We start from the raw sequence: 20,148 nt of genomic DNA, 5'->3' as shown, positions 1-20,148 counted from the left end.
TACAATGTTTTCAACAGAGGGTGCTATCTCCATATGGGGACCCTAGAGGGCGTCCTATATAGCAGAATAACCCACTACTCTGTAGGCCCTTAGAGAAGAAATTGAAAATGAATGCGCAGCAATCTCAAAAATCAAGGCTACCCAAGCAGCAGTTCACCGTACTAATAAATGTCTGAAAGCTAAGAGGCACCACTCTGAACACCTCTTGTAATTGCAGAGTCCAAAGGTAACTTGTACTAGTCTCGTGACATGTCAATAAATTTAGTATTAAATATTTATAGGAGTTTTTCTTTTCCTGAAGAATGTATACTTTTTGTGGTGGATTCTCTCTATATATATCTCAATTCTGAAACTTGATTTTTTCCACAATTCTGGTCCCTAAATGAGCTGGATGAGAACCAAATCAAATTCAACGGTTAGGTTCAAAGTCGACTTATGGGGAAATTTAATTTTGTTCTCATCCAGTTCAGTTTCCAACTGGAATCTTGGAATAGAATTGAGTTCATTAACTGAGGTACCACTATAAATGTTTATATATATATATATACTTATATATGTATATATATACTTACATCTATATATAAAAGTTTAACATTAATGAAACACAATTGGTCTTTCAAATAGGTTCCTTTCATTTAAGTGTACATATTCTTGTCTAGTGTCTAAAGATTTAACACATATACAAAACAAATTTCTAATGTTTACAGGTTCTGTGCCACAAGGTAGGGCAAATGCAGATTTTATAACTGCTTATATTTGCTAAGAAGGAAAATCTTATATTATTCTTGTCACATAGACACAAGTAGACATACAAAAGGAAATAGGAAAGGGGATCACTAGGAGTTGACACGTGTTAATTAGCTTCACCATGGTGATTATTTTATAACATATAAATATATCCAGGCATCAAGTTGTATGCCTTAAATATATGCAATTTTTATCTGAAAATAATACCATAATAAAGCTGAAAAATGCTAATCAAAAGAAAAGCTGAAATGCATGCCTCTCGCTTTTCATTCTGAATTCAGGGATCATTTTTCACAGAATCCATTCTGGTTGATGTGTGGCAGGAGAGGTTATGTGGAGACTGAGATGCAAAAAACTAGAGAAAACCCTGAAAAAATAATGCTTAGGAAAACGGACAATATTAGGGTAAGGTAGAAACATATCTTACTAAAATTCATTACAAGGAAAATATATTATTTTAGACAATATATTCCCTTTGAAATAAAGATGCAGGATAAAAGAAACATAATTTGAGTAAACCGAGATGTGATAAATTGACAGCCAGGTATTTCAAATACAAAGTAATACTTTAATAATTTAAAATAATTATAAATACCTGGATATACTGAGATTTAGCATTTGGATCAATTTTTAAAAACTATTTCATGTGAGAGCATTTGTTCATTTCATGACTATTCCACTATATACTGTGAATGGAAGAACCTATGAAATAGTTTCATTATAAATACTCAAGAGTGTAATTGTTGACTGGTATGGTAATTGCACATTTAATTTTATAAGAGGCTGTCAAATGATTTTTCAAAATGTCTGCAAAATATTTTACGTTCCCAACAACATCAGAGAGATCGTTTCTGTCCATCTTTATGAGCATTTGATGATGCTGATCTACTTTTTAAAAAATCTTAGCTATATTAATTAGAGCATCATTACATGCTTCATTATGATTTTAACTTGTTTTAAAAAGTTGAGCATATTCATGCACAAGTTTCCATATGCATATTTTCGTGTAAATAGATAAGTTATACACTGGGCATTTTTGTTAATGATGCTTTATTATCTTCCCTCTTTCCTTTTTCTCCCCATCAATCTTTTCCATCCACCTCATCATCTTGTCCTACTATTCAGCTAATACTCGGTCGAAACTCTCACGTGTATTTCGTTTTCTTTAGAATGTGTAACTATTCAGCATATTCTTCACTGAGAGTTGTTTTACATGAAAAACTGAACTTCCTGGAAATCAAGTTGTTGTATAAAATTTCATAAGACTTGTCACAGCTTATATCTAGATGACCCCCAAAGCCTCAGGTGCTCCGAGGTGGGGCTCTGGGGGCGGGTGAGTGGATCATGGGGCTGTGATACTCCTCACTGGACTGGTCCATTGATAAGTTAATTGCAAAATGTGATGTTGGGATGTGAAGCATGGTAGGAGGAAGAGAGTCAATGGGTCGTGGCGTGGATGGTTATATCTCCCACCGGACTCCCTCAGCTCTTTCTGCCTCCCGACTGCTCTGTCTCATGCAGACCTCCTCTGCCAGGCCTCCCTGACATGCTGTCCTGCTTTGCTGCCTGTCTACTATGAATTGAAATCTCTATAAACTGTGACCCCAAATCAATCTTTTCCCTTAGAGTTGTGGTGTTAGGTATTGTGTCTCAGCGACAAGAAAGCAGCTAAAGCAAGGCTGCATCTTTATATGGTCAACTATTCTCTGGGTTGACATTCACTTCCAATTTTTAAAAATATATAATTTATTTAAACCTATATTCTCATGTGCTGGTGAGCATATTTATGTGGTATTCCAAATAAGTGGTCCCAAAGGTGTTCAACAAATCAAGGATATGTATACTTGTGCAATAGCAGTTGCCACTTTTCTTGAAAAATTAATTTAAACAATTTTCTTTCCTTCTAGCAAGTGTAATTTTTCATTGGAAATAAACAGAAGGACCCCTTTTCTAACATTTTATTTTGTTGTGGTAAGAGTACATATTAATAGGAGATTTATCCTTTTAACTAACTTTTAAGTCAACAATACAGTATTATTTATTAATAAATGCTCAGAAATAGGATTGCTGGATCTTCCAGTAGCTGTGTTTTATTTTTAATTTTTGATTGATGCACAATAATTTTAAATATTTATGGAATAGAATGTGACACTTTCATTTATATATACACTGTGCAATACAGGAACCTTCATACTGTTTTCCATATCAACTGTAGCAATTTGCATTCAGTGATTCTAATTTCTTCACATCTTTAGTAGCACTTGTCTCTCTTTTATAGCCATCCTGAAAAATCTGCAGTAAAACTCACTGTGGTTTTGTGGTTTTTCTAGCTTTTGTGGTATTTCCTTGATGATTATTTACACTGAGTACCTTTTTATACATCTCCTGGCTCTTGGATATCTTCTTTGGAAAAAACATTTGCTTATCTTTTGAATTGCATTATTTGTTTTGCTTTTGAGGTGTGCTTGCAAGTGTTCCTTATTTTGGAGATTAGCTCTTTATATCTACAGGCTCTGCATCAACACATTCAACAAACCAAAACCCCAAAATATTTGGAAAAAATTGTATCTTCTGTATTGAAAGCATACAGGTTTTCTTTCTTATTACCCCATAAAAAATACAAGAGTAACTATTTACAGAAAATTTACACTGTATTAGATACTGTACATAACCTCAAAATGGTTTGAACTATACGGGAGGATGCATGGAGGTTATATGCAAATACTGTGCCTTTTTATATCATGGACTTGAGTTTCTGCAGGTTTTGGTGTCTGTGGGTATCCTGAAATCAATTCCCTGTGCACAATGAGGGACAACTCCATAAGTATACCCTACTTTCAAAAACTTGTATTTTACTATTGTCTTAGTTACTTTTCTCTTGATGCTGAGACAATATACCCAACACCCAAAGTTAAAGGGGGAAAACTTTTAGTTAGCTGGCAGTCCATAGATGTTTCTGTCCCTACTTGCCTGGCTCCAAGGCAAGTAGCAGATGGCACAGGGGAACAGTTCATGTTGGCTTAAAACAGCAAAAGCAACAAGAGAGAGGAAAAAGGGGAGACAAGCTTTTTCCTGCCTCTTTTATTTTACCCAGACTGCTAGGATTCGGGTGGTACTAATCCAATCAGTGGGCTGATCTAGCCATCGCTGACCCTTAATCTAAGCATTGCACACTATAATTCAGCCACCCCTGAAAAAGTCCTATGACTGCATGAGGTTTTGGAGGGGACAGCTAGACACAAACCATGACAACTATTATGTTTTCCTACTCAAGGAAATGACTTGTTTTATGTGTTTAAAGAAAATTGTTCCCTTTTTACAGCACTCTTCTTGTTAAGTGAATTCTCAAGCGAATTCTCTTCTTGTTAACTGAATATCTCAAGATTTTGCTGCGATAGGATTTTGCTGATTTTTAAGCTTCAATTTAAAAACTATATTTAAAATGAAGAAAATATGAGTTTTTACTGTACTAGCTTCATAAAATAAGTTGGACCACATTCCTTTGTATGAGTTTTAATAGTTCCAAATATTAAAATATTACTAGTTTTGAAGTAGAATTTATATATGAAAAATTCTGGTCTTAATGTTTCCATAACTGAGTTTTAACCATCTTTTCAATCTTTAGTCCAAGGCAAAGATAGGTGCTTGGCACACATCAGACAATTACTAAATATTAATTAAATGGACAAATACCATAATGCTGGGCAGGATCCCAACATTAAAATAGAAAAGAACAACCCAAAATGCCAAGTGTGAATACAAGTTGGGTAGATGGCTCCAATACTGTGGGGAGCAGCATTGGCCCTCAGCCTCCACCCTTCTGCTTGCTGAATGTGCCATGCAGTGCTTCTCTGGACACTTACAGTTTCACTGCAGAGCCACACAGGCAACTGACTGAGTGGGTCAAGCATGACTGTGAGCGAACTGCTCACTTCTCTAAGAAGTGAGGATGCTGGCCTTCCACTCTTTGTTGCAGTGTGTGCTGCCTGCTCAAAAAGTCCTGCGCTGTAAGTCCTGAGGTTTGCTGCTGTGACTCCAACTCATACCATGCGCCTGAATCCACCTGGGGTAAACGCATCATCTTGCCCAGACTTGAGGCAAAAGGAAGTACAGATATACTATCCCTTATCTTGGGTATCAGCTGTTTTTCTGATCTAGGAGTGGTTTGTCATCAGCTGGGATCCATGAATGTGTAACAGATGAAAACATCAATGTACATCTGTGTACGGATCTTACATCCGCTTCAGTAAATTTACTTCTAAATATTTTAATATTTTTGATGCTACTCTAGATGAGATTTTTTAAAAAAAAAATTTGACTGATATGTCTAAACAAAACTTATGCATAACCAGAAGGTTACTCATATACTCTTCCAGGGATGGTGTATGCATAAACAAAAAAGTTTATTACATGTATTAAGTTGTGCTGTATTAGTTTTATATCACATTATATTCAACATTCTACATCAAGTAAATACATGTTTATTTGAATGTTTAATTTTTTAACTTGATAGATTTTTAGATCTCATGTCATCTCTGCGCATGAAGAAAGTTTTCATTTTTAATTTTTGGCTGTTTTGCATGCCATTGTCTTGTATATGTCATAATTTATCTTCCTGTTGTCTACTGATAGATATAAAGTTCTTTCTATGGAAAATTTTTAAAAATTTTGAATATTAATGAGGTTTCACAAGTGTTTTGTTACATGCATGCATTGTATAATGTTTGAATCAGGATAACCATATTTATCTCCTCAAACATCTTTTATTTATGGTTAAATAAAATACTTTCTTCTAGTCTTCTTGAACTTTCCAGTACATAATTGTTATCTGTAGTCATCCTAATATGCAAAAAAGTAGTTCAGCCATTCCCCACACCTTCTAATTAACTATAGTTTAGTACACTGATCAACACCTTCCCAAGCCCTTCCTAGCTGTCTCCTCTTTCTTGCCTCTGATAACTGCGAGTCTATTCTTCACCTGTATAGATGTCACATATGAGGAGGATCATGTGGTACTTGTCTCTCTGTGCTTGGCTTATTTCACTCAATATAATGATGTCAAGTTCATTTTAGACTTCATTAATTTTATAACTGAGCAGGATATATATATATCTATATATATATATATAATGTGTTATATAATATTTTCTTTATCATAAATGATGGTCATGTAGGTTATGTTTATTTCTTGGTTATTGTGAATAGTGTAGCTACCTTTTTCCATTTGCTCATTAGCTCTTGTTTTCTTTTTGTTAATTGCCATTCTTACTGCGGTGAGGTAATATTTCACTGAAGTTTTGATTGCTTTTCCTTAATGATTAGTGTTGGCCATTTGTGCACCTTTTTGAGAAGTGTCTGTTTTGCCCAGATATTAATTAATTAATTAATTATTTGTTTGTTACTGAGTTTTCAGAGTTACTTAAATATTATGATATAAATTTCTTGTCAGTTATATAGTTTGCAAATATTTTTTACATTCCATAGGTTGTTCTTTTACCCTGTTATTTCCTTTGCTATATAGAAGCTTTCTAGCTTGATGTTATCACATTTGTTTCTTTTTGCTTCTGTTTCTTCTGGTTTGGAGCTTTGCATTCTCAGTCCTACCCACTCCCAGCAATTCTTGTTTGTTTCAATGTGCACAAGCATTTTCCTGAGATTTTCTTTTAGTAATGTCTTGTATTGTATTTAAGTCTCTAGTCCATTTTGAGGTAGTGTCTGTAACTGATGAAAAATAGACATCTAGTTTGAACTTTATGCATGCGAATATTCAATTTTCCCAATGCCATTTATTAAAAAGGTGGACCTCTATCCAGCATGGGTACATAGGACCTTTTCCTAAATCAACTGGCTGTTGAGGTGTGGGTTTACTTCAAGACTTTTAAATTTATTCCTCTGGTCTCTGTGTCTGCATTTATTGTAAGACCATGATGTTTTCATTACTACAAATTTACAGTATGTTTTGAAATCAAGCCATATAATGCCTTCTGTTTTGTTCTTTTGGGGGCTAGGGATTTAGCTCAGCAGCACAGCACTTGCCTAGCAAGTGCAAGGTCGTGAGTTTGATTCCCGGTACTGGAAAAAAAAAAAGCTTTCCATTTTGTTCTTTTGTCTCAAGATTTCTTTGAGTTTTGACTGTGTGTGGATCCATACAAATACAGAAATTATTTTTCTAGTTCTATGAATTATGTCATTTGCATTATGACAGGTATTTTATGAATCTGTAGATTGCTTTGGATACTATGGGTATTTTAATAATATTTTATACTCCATAAACACTGAAGTATTTTCACTTTTTGTAAATCAATTGTTTTCATTAATATTCTATAATTTTCATTGTAAATAATTTTCATTGTAAAGATTTTTCATTTTTGTTGTTAAATTTATTCCTAGGTACTTTATTTTTTCATAGCTGTTATAAATGGGATTGATTTCTTGATTTCTATTTCCGATAACTGGCTATTTGCACACAGCAACACGACTGATGTTTGTACATTGCTTTACAACATGCAACATTTCTAAATTCATTCATTACTTGTAATGTTTTTATTTTTTGTTACAGTCCTTGAGGTTTTCTCTATTTATACTGTATCATCCACAAACAGACTCCTCTTTTTCAGTTTGGATGCCCTTATTTCTTATACTTGCTTGATCACTGTGGCTAAAACTTCTAGTACTATGTTCCACGAAAGTGGTAAAATGAGCATCTGGATCTGGCTGCAGATATTAAGAGAGAATTTCCAGTTTTCTCCAATTCTCTGTGACGTTCTTGGTTGGCCTGTTAAAAGTAGTCTACATTATGTTGAGGTATACTCCTTCAACGTCTAATTTGTTCAGGGTTTTTAAACATGAAGGATGTTGAATTTCATCTAGGGCCTTCGCTGAGTTTATGAAGAAGATCATATGGCTTTTGTTCTTCATTTTGTTGATGTGGTGTATCATCCTTATTGATTTATGCATGTTGAACCATTTTTATATCCCTGGGATGAATTCCAATTGACCATCGTGGGTATAAATTATAATATGCTTTGGCTTTGTTTTGATACTATCTAAGGATATTTGTATTTATATTCATCTTGGATATTGCCTATACTTTGTTTTTGTTTTTTGTTTGTTTGTCTTTGTCCTTTCTCTGTTTTGATGTCAGAGAAATGCTGGCTTTGCAGAATGAGCAGAGAATGAATTTGGGAGAATACCATTCTCTTCAAATTTCTTGGACTAATTTAAGAAAAACTGATACTAGTATTTCTTTAAATAGTAGAACTCAACTGTGAAATCTGTGTTCCTAGGTTTTTCTCTTATAGAATAGTTTTAAATATTGATTTAATGTCATCACTCATTGTTGATGTGTTTTTATTTTCTATTTCTTTATGAATCAATCTTGGTAAAGTGTATACATCCAGGAATTTGTCCATTTTCTAGGATATCAAATTCGTTGGCAGATAGCTGGTAATAATAATCCCCAACAATCCTCATGCTTCTATGTCCAATATAATGTCTCCCTTTTCGTCTGTGATTCTGTCTCCTCCTTTCCCTAATCTAGCTAAGGGTTTGCCTACTTTGTTTATCTTTTCAAGGAACAAGATCCTGATTTCCTGGTGATGGTGACCTTGATCATCATCTGATGAAGTGCCGGTCAGGTTTTTCCACTGTAATTATTCTCTCTCACTCCATTCCTTTCTATACTATCCCCTTTAGAAGGAAATCCCAGGGAACATCTCTTACATAAAGATTGGGGATTATACACTCTTTCTCTGAGGGCACAATATTTGTATAAATTATTTGAAATTCTTTTTTACAGGGTGTTTGTGTGCTCCCATGTATTTATTTGAACATGTATATCAGCATTGACTTACAAATATTTCATAACTTGGATTATTATCCCATAGTATTTAATTTTTAGTCAATTTTTTGTAAAGGCTTTCAACAGCTTTGACCTTTAAGAACTTTTATGTCACTTTGACATCCCCTAATTAAAAAAAGTACCTTCTCACTTTCTGGCACTGCCACATACTCTGAGTTTATCTTGCATTTTTGTTGCCCCAGCCCTAGAATCAGTCATTTCTCCAAGAAGTGCTGAGTTCTATTATTAGAAATTAAGACAAAGATGCTAGGTGTTCTCTGGGATTTTATTTCTAAATTTTGCATCCTAAGAGCTTTTTATAAATTTTAAAATGCAAGAACTTGGCGGACTCAGAATACAGGAGTGTATTCTGTTTATGCTGACATCTAGGTGAAGATGCAGTGCTGAAACTGTAGTGCCAGGACTGGAAGCCCTGGCTGTCACAGGTCTGGTCACAGACTGACTGTTTTGAGCACCCTGGTGCTCTGTGGTGCACGGTTCAGCACCGCTCCTGAGCTCTTACTTGAAGAGTACCAAGTGGCACAGGTTCACAGGTACTGCTAAATTTAAAGTGTGGGAATGAGGGGCTGGGGATTTAGCTCAGCGGCAAAGCGCCTGCCTGGCAAGCGCAAGGTTGTGAGTTCAGTTCCCGGTACCGGAGAAAAACCGAAAACCAAAAAAAAACCAAACAAACAAACAAAAATAAAGTGTGGGAATGAGAGCTTCAGAATTTTTGTAAGAATATTAATACATTATAGAGAAGAATAGCTCTAATCTAGGCAATTGAGATAATGTGAAAACAATAGTATGGGTGGTGTGTGAATAATGCATCTTCTTTAAAACCATGTTAAGTATCAGAAGGGAAATAAGAGCTCTGTCTCCCTCTAGCCCACTGGTATAGGTCCTGTGAGCCACGAAGCAGAGAAAAATTAAGTGACATAAAACAAAATGTTATAACATAACAAGAAAGTGCTACACATGTATGAAATAGGCTTATACGTGGTTCATATGCATCACATATAGGTAATCTTTCCCATTTTCTAGACTGTAAAAATTTAAAAGTGATCAGTATCATGTGCTTTATAATATTCCCAGGACTAGCTTTAAAAATTGATAGGAAGTTAAGTGAAGAACACGTTATAAAAATTTAAATCAAATAAGCAAAATATGTAAATACATAAAAATGTGTTCACTAATATTTGTACTGCAATCTCAGTAAAAATCAGAGTGATAAAGATAATATACTCAATAATGAAGTAATGAAACAGACGTGTCTTCAAAGAAAATCTAAATAAAATTTATACTTAAATAAATATAATTATTCTTTTCTGAGATAGCAGACTCCAGATTCACTAAAACATCCACAACATTGCTCCGTACAATTTCCAAAATGTAAAACAATAGTGAAAAATCACAAATTAAGGTAGCAAAAATTTCCCTTGTCTTTTTCTAAATGACAATTCTATGCTTGTTACTTTTAATACAAGACATAAACATAATATATTTATGATCCCAGAGAAAATGAAGTGTTCAGTGTTAAGACAGTGAATAAGAAGATGAAAATGTTTTTGAATAATAATATATTTTAGTAGTGAAGTTAAAAGTTTTACTACAAAATAAGGATATATTTTACCAATAAACAGATTTCAACTCCAAAAGATTTATTTAAATGACAAGATGAGGGCAGATGGCCTGTGAAGAAGAATATGCCAGAAAGACTGATTGACTGAGGCACTCAGGGAAAGAGGAAGATTTTGATGAATTCCACATCAAATTAGCAAAAGTAAGGTGAGTGCAAGTGAGGAAATGTGAGCAGGTTTAGTTAGGCAAAGTGAAACTGTCAGTGTTAGAATAATAATATAACCTGGTATTTATTATACCAATGAACTTTACCTGTACAAAACTGAAGCTTTACTTTCCCCTTAAAAATAATAAAGCTTTTTCTACAAACTTGACTATTGTTTTAAATTCACATATTTTAAGCTCTTTGAATTTTTTGCTCACATCCATTATAAAATGAACACACCATTCTATTGAGCAAAATCTTTAAAAAGCAATAGGTCAACTAATACAGTACAGATCACATGAATTCCAACATGAAAAAATACAGCAAGTTCAAACTACAAACTGCTGGTGTCTCAGTAATGTCAGAGTGCTTCATGAACTGGTATATTCAAATTCAATTTGAATTGCATTTACTTGTAGCACTAAGGAACCATGAAAGCAACAAACTGCTCAAAGTTCTGTTCTGAAACCCCTGGAGAGTTAGGCTGTGCTTGGTCATGTTTTAGACGGTACCATTAGGATTGCCCTACCAAATGCCTACACATATTTACCCACAGTAAATCCAGAGTACCAATGACATGTTCACCCTCACAATGTCTCCCAGGTATTGTTTATTGAATTCTCAAGGTTTGAACAGAAACCTTGAGAGTCCTGAGACAACCTAAGTTCAAAATCCAGACATAGGCACATAACACAAGGTACCCAAAACATCGGTAGAAATCACTGTATTGAACTTTCTCCTAAAATCTTCTACAACACTTCTCATTACAATAAGCCATTCTATCCTGACGTGTACCTTCACCTGTCTGACTCATTGCCTTAGAGCAAGTCAGTTTCCTCAAGCTGCAGAAGGCCCTGTAATTGCTTACCTGACTCACACGCAAATGTCTTGGATGTTTCGTCATGAAAGATAATGGCCACTGCGTGCTTCTTCGTCTCTCGAGGCAGTCTGGTAATATTTTTGATGTTGTGCAGTTCAGTTACCTTGAAAGAAAAAAGTATTTTTAACCCTGTATACAGTATATATTTTATACTGTAGTGCTTAAACAAATGATCAAGGTATCACTGTCTTAAATCACTGTGCAATGGATAATTGTACTAATTTTTAATTAAACATCAAAGATAATACAATAAAACATTTAACATATCTTCAATTTTGACCTCAATTCTGTTCATAATTTACATAATTTACTGTATTTTGAAATAGTCTACATATTATATAGAATAGCTCTATAGAGTATGTTTTTATTAAGGGTGTATTCCCAGCAAACAGTGGCAATTGTGATACAAAGAGGATTATTGCTAGATATCTGTTCAATATGGCCTAGATTCACTATCACCCCTAACTTCCATTTATCACGCGAGTTCTGAGGAGAGTATAGCTCCAGGAGATTGACACCCATCTATTGGCAATGTTGATCTAAAATTCTGAGTTATTTAACTTAAACAACAGTCTGCTTGTCAAGAAATGCACACTACTTGTCATATCAAAGTCAACCTATGATTTATGGACCCTAGATTTAAAATTCATTTCCATATGGATATTAATATACAGTTAAAAATGTGCTTTTAGTTTTTTTTGGTAGAAGTTCTCCTACAATGTGTATATCTGTTAATTTATTTAGTGGCAACAGAATTGGGCAAATGTTTATTTTTCCAAATACTCTGTCATAAAACATTGTATAATTTAATCAATAATTTTGTAATAATATTTAATAATCTTATCAGCTTTAATTTTTTCTAATTCACTTTTCAGCACGCTAAATTTTGTCTTTTCTCTAAATTAAAATATTTCATATTCTAGATCAAAGTTGTTTGCAGGAAATAAGCAGAAATAGCTAGCATAATAAATAGCTAATTAATATAATTTTAGAGCATCCTGTAATGTCATATCTATGGCATTCTATAATAAGTTCATTATTTTTGTCTATGTATAATTTTATCTCTTCCAAATCTGGAATTTTTATAGGTAATTTAGAAAGTTGTTTGCTAATTAGTATTTTGATAAACACAAGAACCAAATAAATAGGAATTTTAACTTTCCTGATGACACATCTGTATCTGCACACACATATCTATATCTGTATCTCTATCTAGATTTGTCCATTTATATCCATGAGGAGTTGGTTGTAGCCCTGTCCTTACACTGCATGAATATTTAAGTCAGAGGATGCTCAATTATTCATAAAAATTGCATAGTATGTGCACATAACCTACATATATCTTCCCATGTATTTTAAATAAACCCTAGATTTCTATAACAGCTAAAACAACATAAATGCTATGTAGACAATTGTAATATTATATTGCTTATGGAATAATGAGAAGAAAAAAGCCTTTACATATTTAAAACACACACCACTTTTTAATAGCTTTGATTCATGATTACTTGAATCTGCAGATATGGAACCTGTGAATATGGAAAGTCAAAATCAACTGTGAGATTATACACATATATATATATATATTTTACAACGCACGATCAAAACTATGATAAATGTTTAAATTTTAGAAAATTTTATTACAATGAAACACAATGCCAAGAATTATGGGATGTGCTGAAAGGGGGGAGAATTTTGAGAGAGGACAATGGCAGTGTGTCTTTTATTGTCATAGTTTTAAATTTGATCATTCATCGTATATCCTGATCACCCCAACTGATCAAATGTTTACGGTACTCTCTGTCAAGTAAAAATATTATGGTGTGTCCTCATCCACCTACTATGGCATCATGTGACTTGTGACTCTTCCCTAACAGTAAAGTGACTGTGAATAGTAAAAGTAGGGATAAAAAGGCTGCCATGACAGCACAAGTAACAACACTTACGAAAAAGGTTTTCAGAACTGCTTCAGAAAGTGGAAAGAATGATGGAGTAAGTGTTTGAAGCAAAGGGAAGTATTCTGTGGGGTGTTAATGGCAATCATATTGTCTCTATCATACAATATGGTGAGAATTTAGCAAGCATTCACATTTGTATTTAACTTCATAGTATGTGAATTAGACAAATATCCCTATAAAAAGCACATAAACAGAATTCAAAGGAAAAAGCATAGGTTAAAATATTACTATGCATGGAAATGGAGAAGTGCATATATCAGAATGGAAACTTCTGCTAAAATTTATTTGCTAAGGGAAATTGTTCAATTTATTACCATTTTTTTGAGTTAGATTGATCTGTATCTTCATGGTTTCCATATTTGCTGGTTTTCCAAAATTTGGAAAACCAAATCACACCTAAGACAATTTTGCAGGTATGTGTATGTTCAGAAAGGTGATGCTTCTTGTATGCGAAGGTCTGAAATGAAACTTCCAGGGATTTTGCAACGTGATGGCTCTTTTCTGTATCTCATTTGTCACATTACCAAAAGTGGAATATTAGACAGTGGATTTTTAAAAGTGGGAACTCATTTTTTATCTATTTTATATCACATATAATGTCATTACTTAATAATAGTTGATGTTTTCATTTCAGAAATAATCACAAGACCACTTGTAAAAAATAGTGTATTCTCATCCTTTTTCTTACTTAATTTGTCAAATACTGGAAGAAGGCTAGATTTTCCACAACTGTTGTATTTTTGCCAATTTTTCTTATATTTCTATTGAACAATCATGATTCGTTATTCAATACTGTGGTAAATGCAATAGCCAGCATTCAATTTTAATAGATTTAACTTGCTGCATTACAAATCTTCTTATATGTAAAACATAAACAAGTGAAATATCCTCACATACTAACACAGGCATGCACATACAGAAATATTAGATTTACTAAGATAAATACCTGCGCTTTAGCTCCTATTGTGCAAGAAGCTTTTATGTATTGATTCCATATGAAAAAATTAGAATGAATATAAGTATTTATCTTTAAATTCATGAAACATTCTAAGGATTTTCCTTCTTATATAAATTAAATCCCTTCAAAACAGTGTTATGAGAAAGAAATCAGTAAAGTAAATCTTAAGTTTTAAACCACTTTGACTAATAATTACTTTATAAAATAATTTTCATAAAAGTACTTTGTAAGCAATAAAGCCAATAGAAGGAAAAGTGTTCTCATACATATGAAATAAGATTTCCAATTTTTCATGTTGATGGGAATCTGTTGGTTACTGTTAAAAGTGACTAAAAATGCCATATTAACCATACATTTGGGGTTTTTTGTTTCTATCAATTTGGAATCTTTGGGAAACAAATTTCCTTTGACACTGTAAATTTGAATTTGTAAATACACATAAAATACTGTTGCATAGTGCATGCTCGTTGATTACATTGCTTCAAGTCAGCTTATGTTCCAGGACTCCAGTCTAAAGTGGCTGGTATCATGCTATTAGCAGGCTAGGCACACTGAGAGGAGAGTTTGGAACTTGCGCGTCAACTTCATTTTTTTTTACAAACGTAAACATAAAGTCACCTTTTAGGATCTAGGACTTATAAGTGTTAGACTTCTGGTGTGACAGAAGCTGGAGGTGCTCTGGAATGAGATCTCAGTGCAATTTGGATTTGCTGACAGAAGTTGTGCTTTGTTCCATTGTATCTGTGCTAGTTTCAGCGCTACCTGTGGAAGTGATGCCTATTAATATTTAATATCTAGGATTTTGAGCTTCATGTATACATTAAGTATCATACATATTATCCCAAAGCTTCATGAAACCGTAATGTGTTGCTATTAATGTCATTTCTATGCTAAAGGTATGGAAGTGGATGACTGAATGAAGTAACCACCCCAACATTATACAACTCAGTCAGAGGAAGGTTACTGTTATACAATTTTCCCTTCCTCCCTGATTTCTTGCATTTCTTTCACTTAATCACCCATGCTTTAACTGAAGATGAAGGATATTGTTAATGAGAAAACCCCATCCATAAAAGCACAATTGTTAAGAATGTCCTAAGTAATAGAAGAGGTTTATACATATATTTCAAAAATTTTGGTCCTTATGTTTTAAGATGATACCTCTGTTGTCAGGGTATGGCAATATATAAGTAGATAGAATGATGAATTCTTGTCCAGAAATTGCAATCATATCATGTTACAACACATTTGAAATAAAATTATGGGCTACAGTTTTGAGACCTTGATGCTATTTGTCTCTCATCTTTCTAAAATCTTGTAGTAGCCTAGACTTCTACCTTATAAAAGGTAAAACCCATCACTCAGCTTTGTTGTCCATGCTGTCCAGACCAGCCTTTTCTTTTTCTGCCACACAGAATTTAGTTCTAGTACATTCTTAGGAAATTAGTTTTCCTATATTCTATATTTTCATTTGTTTTCACTTTTTCTTGTAATTATCTCATGTAAGATTACTATGCAAAGTTAAAATTAAAGAGATCTGTGATAAATATACTGGCCTGAAAATGAAAATCCCTTTATATATGTAATTGTTTTATATCTATATGTGTATGTACATGTATATATATTATCTATGTGCATATTTATCTATCTTTCTGAAATTAGTCATTTCCATTTATAGAAAAGAAAATATTAAACATCAATATCTTATGGTTTTTCAGGCTAATACCCTGTGGAACAAGATAAGAATGTATTTTTGAAACAATAATTCACATATTATATTTTAAGCATGTCAAAGCACAGTTCTATAATAAAGTTTAATTCCTGATTATTTCAATGATTAGATAATTGATTTAAATGATGCTTAAGCCAAGTTTTGGTCCTATATATTAAATTGAAATTGTTTGGAAAAGAGATATTATTTTCAAATGTTATTGATGTTACCTAAACAAATGATCTCACCAAAATTGAGTCCAAAAATGATGAACATAACATGTTGCTTAAGGATTAATGTCGTAAGGTGAGCTTACAAGTGATAGACCACTATAAAAGTTACATTTTATAAAATAGCTAGCTGTGCCAAACAGTATCATAAAAATATTTATAAACTTGCTTGAGGCCTTTTCTGAATATTTTTGTTTACATACAAATGTAAGAGTATACTAGAGCAGAAATTGTGAATTTGATGTTTTTCATAATCTCATAACAAAAGTCCACAAAATAGATTAACATATAGCTCGAAGAATGCAGCCGGCACCACGGACCATCCGAGTTCAGGGACTTAGGCAACCTGACACATTATGTAGTTCAAACAAAGTTCTTGCTCTTCTGTGAAATTTATGTTGAGAAACGCAGACAGCCGCTCCAGGCAGACGCAGTTACTGCGGTTTCAAGAATAATGCGATGTTTTCGCTGTTGATCAACAGTATGATGCCATCACCTCTTTAATTAAGACAATAGAGGGCTGGGGATTTAGCTCAGTGGCAAAGCGCCTGCCTGTCAAGCACAAGGTCATGAGTTTGATTCCCGGTACTGGAGAAAAACCAAAACCAAAACCAAAAAATAATTAAGACAATAGAAACACCAAGAAAGAAAAGTACCAATGGGAAGTATAAAACTCAACTTTTAAATGTTTTGAATCCTAGCAATTTAGGTTAAGACCCAATATATTTGAATCGCTTGTCCTCCTTTGTCACTCTCAATGCTACATGGATACACCATTCTGTCCAAAGCTATATGTACTAAACATGAGAAAAACTGTTAAAGTAATTTCTATACTGCCTTACAATACAACTATCTGTATTATTTAAAAACCTGCCGATATGAAATAAAAATATTTATCAGCATTTATTACGATTGTGAAGTCCTAGGCTTTTTAATAGTGAAGTCCACAATTTACTACATTATTTAAAAATTGAATATGTATTTCTGAAAAACTGATTTTTCATATGGTTGTAAAATCATGAAATACTGCTTATAGTTTACTAACATAATTAAAAGTAATAATTTTAAATAAGTACTAAATTGACAGAACTGAAGTGAGGAAGAAATTACCCGAAAATAATGGCTTGTTCAAGTACAAATCAATGAATTCCATGATCATCAATTTATACTTTTAGGAAATGATAAATGACAGAATCAGCACCTAAATATAAACACAGCCACGTGATGATATTGTCAATTAGTTCATTTCTATTTAAAGTGCAACCCTTAAACAGTTCATGGAGTTAAACTGTAGACAAGTCAAAGATAAAAACATAACTTTTGCTGTATACCTTCACCATTTAGTTGGGGGACAAAGAAAAAAACAATGACAGCAATGAATCCTATGAGAAAAGGAAGAGAAGAACTAAGTAGACACAGAAAAAGATTTCTATTTTGACTGATGTGTTTCACAACTATTTTGCAGACATGCCACTTCGATTTCAAATAACAAGTAATAAGAAAAAAATAGCTTACTCTCTCAACTGTATTCAACTGTACTCATGTGAACTGCATCTGTTAAGGATTGCTATAAGAGATATTAACCCTATAGATTATTAAATATTTATTTTACATTAAAAATAATAAAGTCATTTCATGCTAACAGAAACAGTGTTTTAAAATAAAACTCATTGCTCAAAGAGTGTGAAAAATTTTAAATTTTTGCAAAATTCTTAAATGTTTGGTTTAGTAGAAAACAATTTGATACTCTTATCTGCTTCTGAGTTCAGTCAGCTATTTTGGTTAAGTGTGTGAAAAAGTAAGGTTTCACATAGACACACAAGTCTACAAAGAAGGAATAACTTAAAGGCATTTTCCAGCCAAATGTGGATATTCTTCTCATCATTCTATCTGCAGATTGGACAAGAGTTCTCCAGAAAGCTACTTCAATGATGAATGTTACACCATGTTATACAAGTTCCTATTCTGTTACACTGAAATCCATAATTTGATTTTCAACTTTGAATAGGTCTTTTCTCAATCATGGTTTTCTATCATCTTGATCTGGTTCCTGGGAGGACACTGCTTCATAGTTATGTAGATCTTGCAAATACAGTATCAACATATTTCATAAAGTCAAAATGGATCAAAGATCTACATGTTAAAACAGAGACAATCTGCAGAAACATGAAATAGGTTAAATTTTTGAAGTCATAGGTGTAGACAGGACTTTCAGAACATAACCCTGGTTGCATAAGTAATAGCACCAAGATCAACAAATTAAATCAAATTAAAAAGTCTGCACAGCAAAAGAAACAACCAACATAGTGGTGAGACAACCTACAGAATGGGAAAAAATTTCGCTAACCATTCTTCACACAGAGGACTTCAACCTAGAATATATAAAGAACTCTAAAAAATTAGACCACCCAAAATAAAGACTTGGTCAAAAAATGGGCAAATGAAATGAATAGACACTTTTCAAAAGAAGTATGAATGGCCAAAAAATACATGGAGTATTATTCAACACTGTTGTTTATTAGAAAAATGAAAGTTAAAGTGACACTGAGATTCCATCTTATCCCAGATACAATGATCATCACGCAGAAGTCAAATAGTAACAAATGCTGGTGAGGCTGTGGGGGAAAAAGAACTCTTCTATATTTTTGGTGAAAAGGTAGACTAGTATAACTCTATGAAAATCACTATGGAGATTCCTCCAAAAACTAAAACTAGAAATTCTATCTGACCCAGCTATTCCTCTTCTAGGTATTTTCCCAAAAGTACTAAAGACATCATAATACAGTGATGCATGCATACCCATGTTTATAGTACCACAATACATAAGAGTTAAATCTGGGAAGCAGCCCATATGTCCAACAGGTGAATGGGTAAAGAAAATATGATATTTACACAATGGGGTACTACTGTACCATAATGGAGGATAAACTTCATTCATTTTTAGGAAAATGGATGCAACTTCAGACCATACTATTAAGTGAAATAAATCAGACACTCAAGCTTACCTATTGTATGATTTTTATCATAAAGTAACCCAAAATATAAATAGAAAAGAAAAGATAGATCATAGGAAGCAAGGATATAGATTTTTCTCAAATGAGAATGGAATAAGATGGAAAAGTGGGGCAGGCTGGGGAGGCAAGGGGGATGGAAAAAGAACTAAGATGTGCTATGTATGTGTACCAACCGGGAAGGACTGAAGTCATGTACACTGAACCTGTCCTATAGAAATGCTTTAAAGTCATTATTGCCACCCAGGATCTTCTCATAAAAGTCTGTAAGTTTTGAAAAGCTGCCAAACTCAGTACTTCAAATGCAAGTTTCTCAAACTTTGAGTTTTACTTGAAAACATAAATTTTCACTAAACACGGTCGGTTGTTTTCTTTGGAGCCTGGCTCACTTAGTTGATTTTGGAGAATGCATCTGATAGATCCTAGAGAATGAATGATCACGGTTTGGCCATCAGTTGAACCTGCATTAAAATGGGTGTTTGTTCTGTTTGTTCTCTTTTTAAAGAAGTAGCCATTTTGTCTGCGTCTGCCACAGCCACTCGAGCTTCTCTTCCAGGTGAACACTGCCCTCCAGCACCCAGCACAAGCGCTCTGAGCTTCGGCCATGTTTTCACGTAGAATACTAAGGAGGCATATTTGAGGGCTCGATTTAATAACATGATTATTTTTTCATAAACCAATAGCAGTCATTTATTATTGTTGTTTAGTATTATGTACTGTCTGTAGCTGAGGTACTAATACAGTTTTATGCAATGGCAGCACAGTACCATGACAATCATATAAGTAACACATTGTGCTATGACATTGTAACAGCTGTGACATTACTAGGTAACAGGAATTTTTCAGTTCATTTATAATCTGATGGAACCACATTTTTATATAGGGTCCATCGTCAACTAAAATACTATTATTCATCACATGACTGTCTTAGATATTTGGAAGGATACCCAGCATGTTGACAAGTATTGATTTTACAAGCACTGGAAAAGCTGAATATGCAGTTTAAATATTTTAGAATTGTGTAGAA

At 33.4% G+C, this 20,148-nt stretch overlaps 1 protein-coding gene across 1 annotated transcript in view; it reads right to left on the bottom strand.

The window, feature by feature from the left end:
• Positions 1-20,148, bottom strand: part of Dok6 (docking protein 6) — a 424,913-nt gene that overhangs the window by 220,090 nt on the left and 184,675 nt on the right. The window contains exon 3 of the mRNA XM_005373053.2: positions 11,242-11,356. Within this exon, the coding sequence (XP_005373110.1) occupies positions 11,242-11,356 (115 nt within the window). The remainder of the gene's footprint in view (positions 1-11,241; positions 11,357-20,148) is intronic.

Source organism: Chinchilla lanigera, unplaced genomic scaffold, assembly GCF_000276665.1.
Source record: "Chinchilla lanigera isolate Chin_1 unplaced genomic scaffold, ChiLan1.0 scaffold00001, whole genome shotgun sequence".
NCBI classification, from domain to species: Eukaryota; Metazoa; Chordata; class Mammalia; order Rodentia; family Chinchillidae; genus Chinchilla; species Chinchilla lanigera.
Note: the sequence above shows the minus strand (reverse complement) of the source record. Positions and strands in the feature narration are given on the sequence as shown.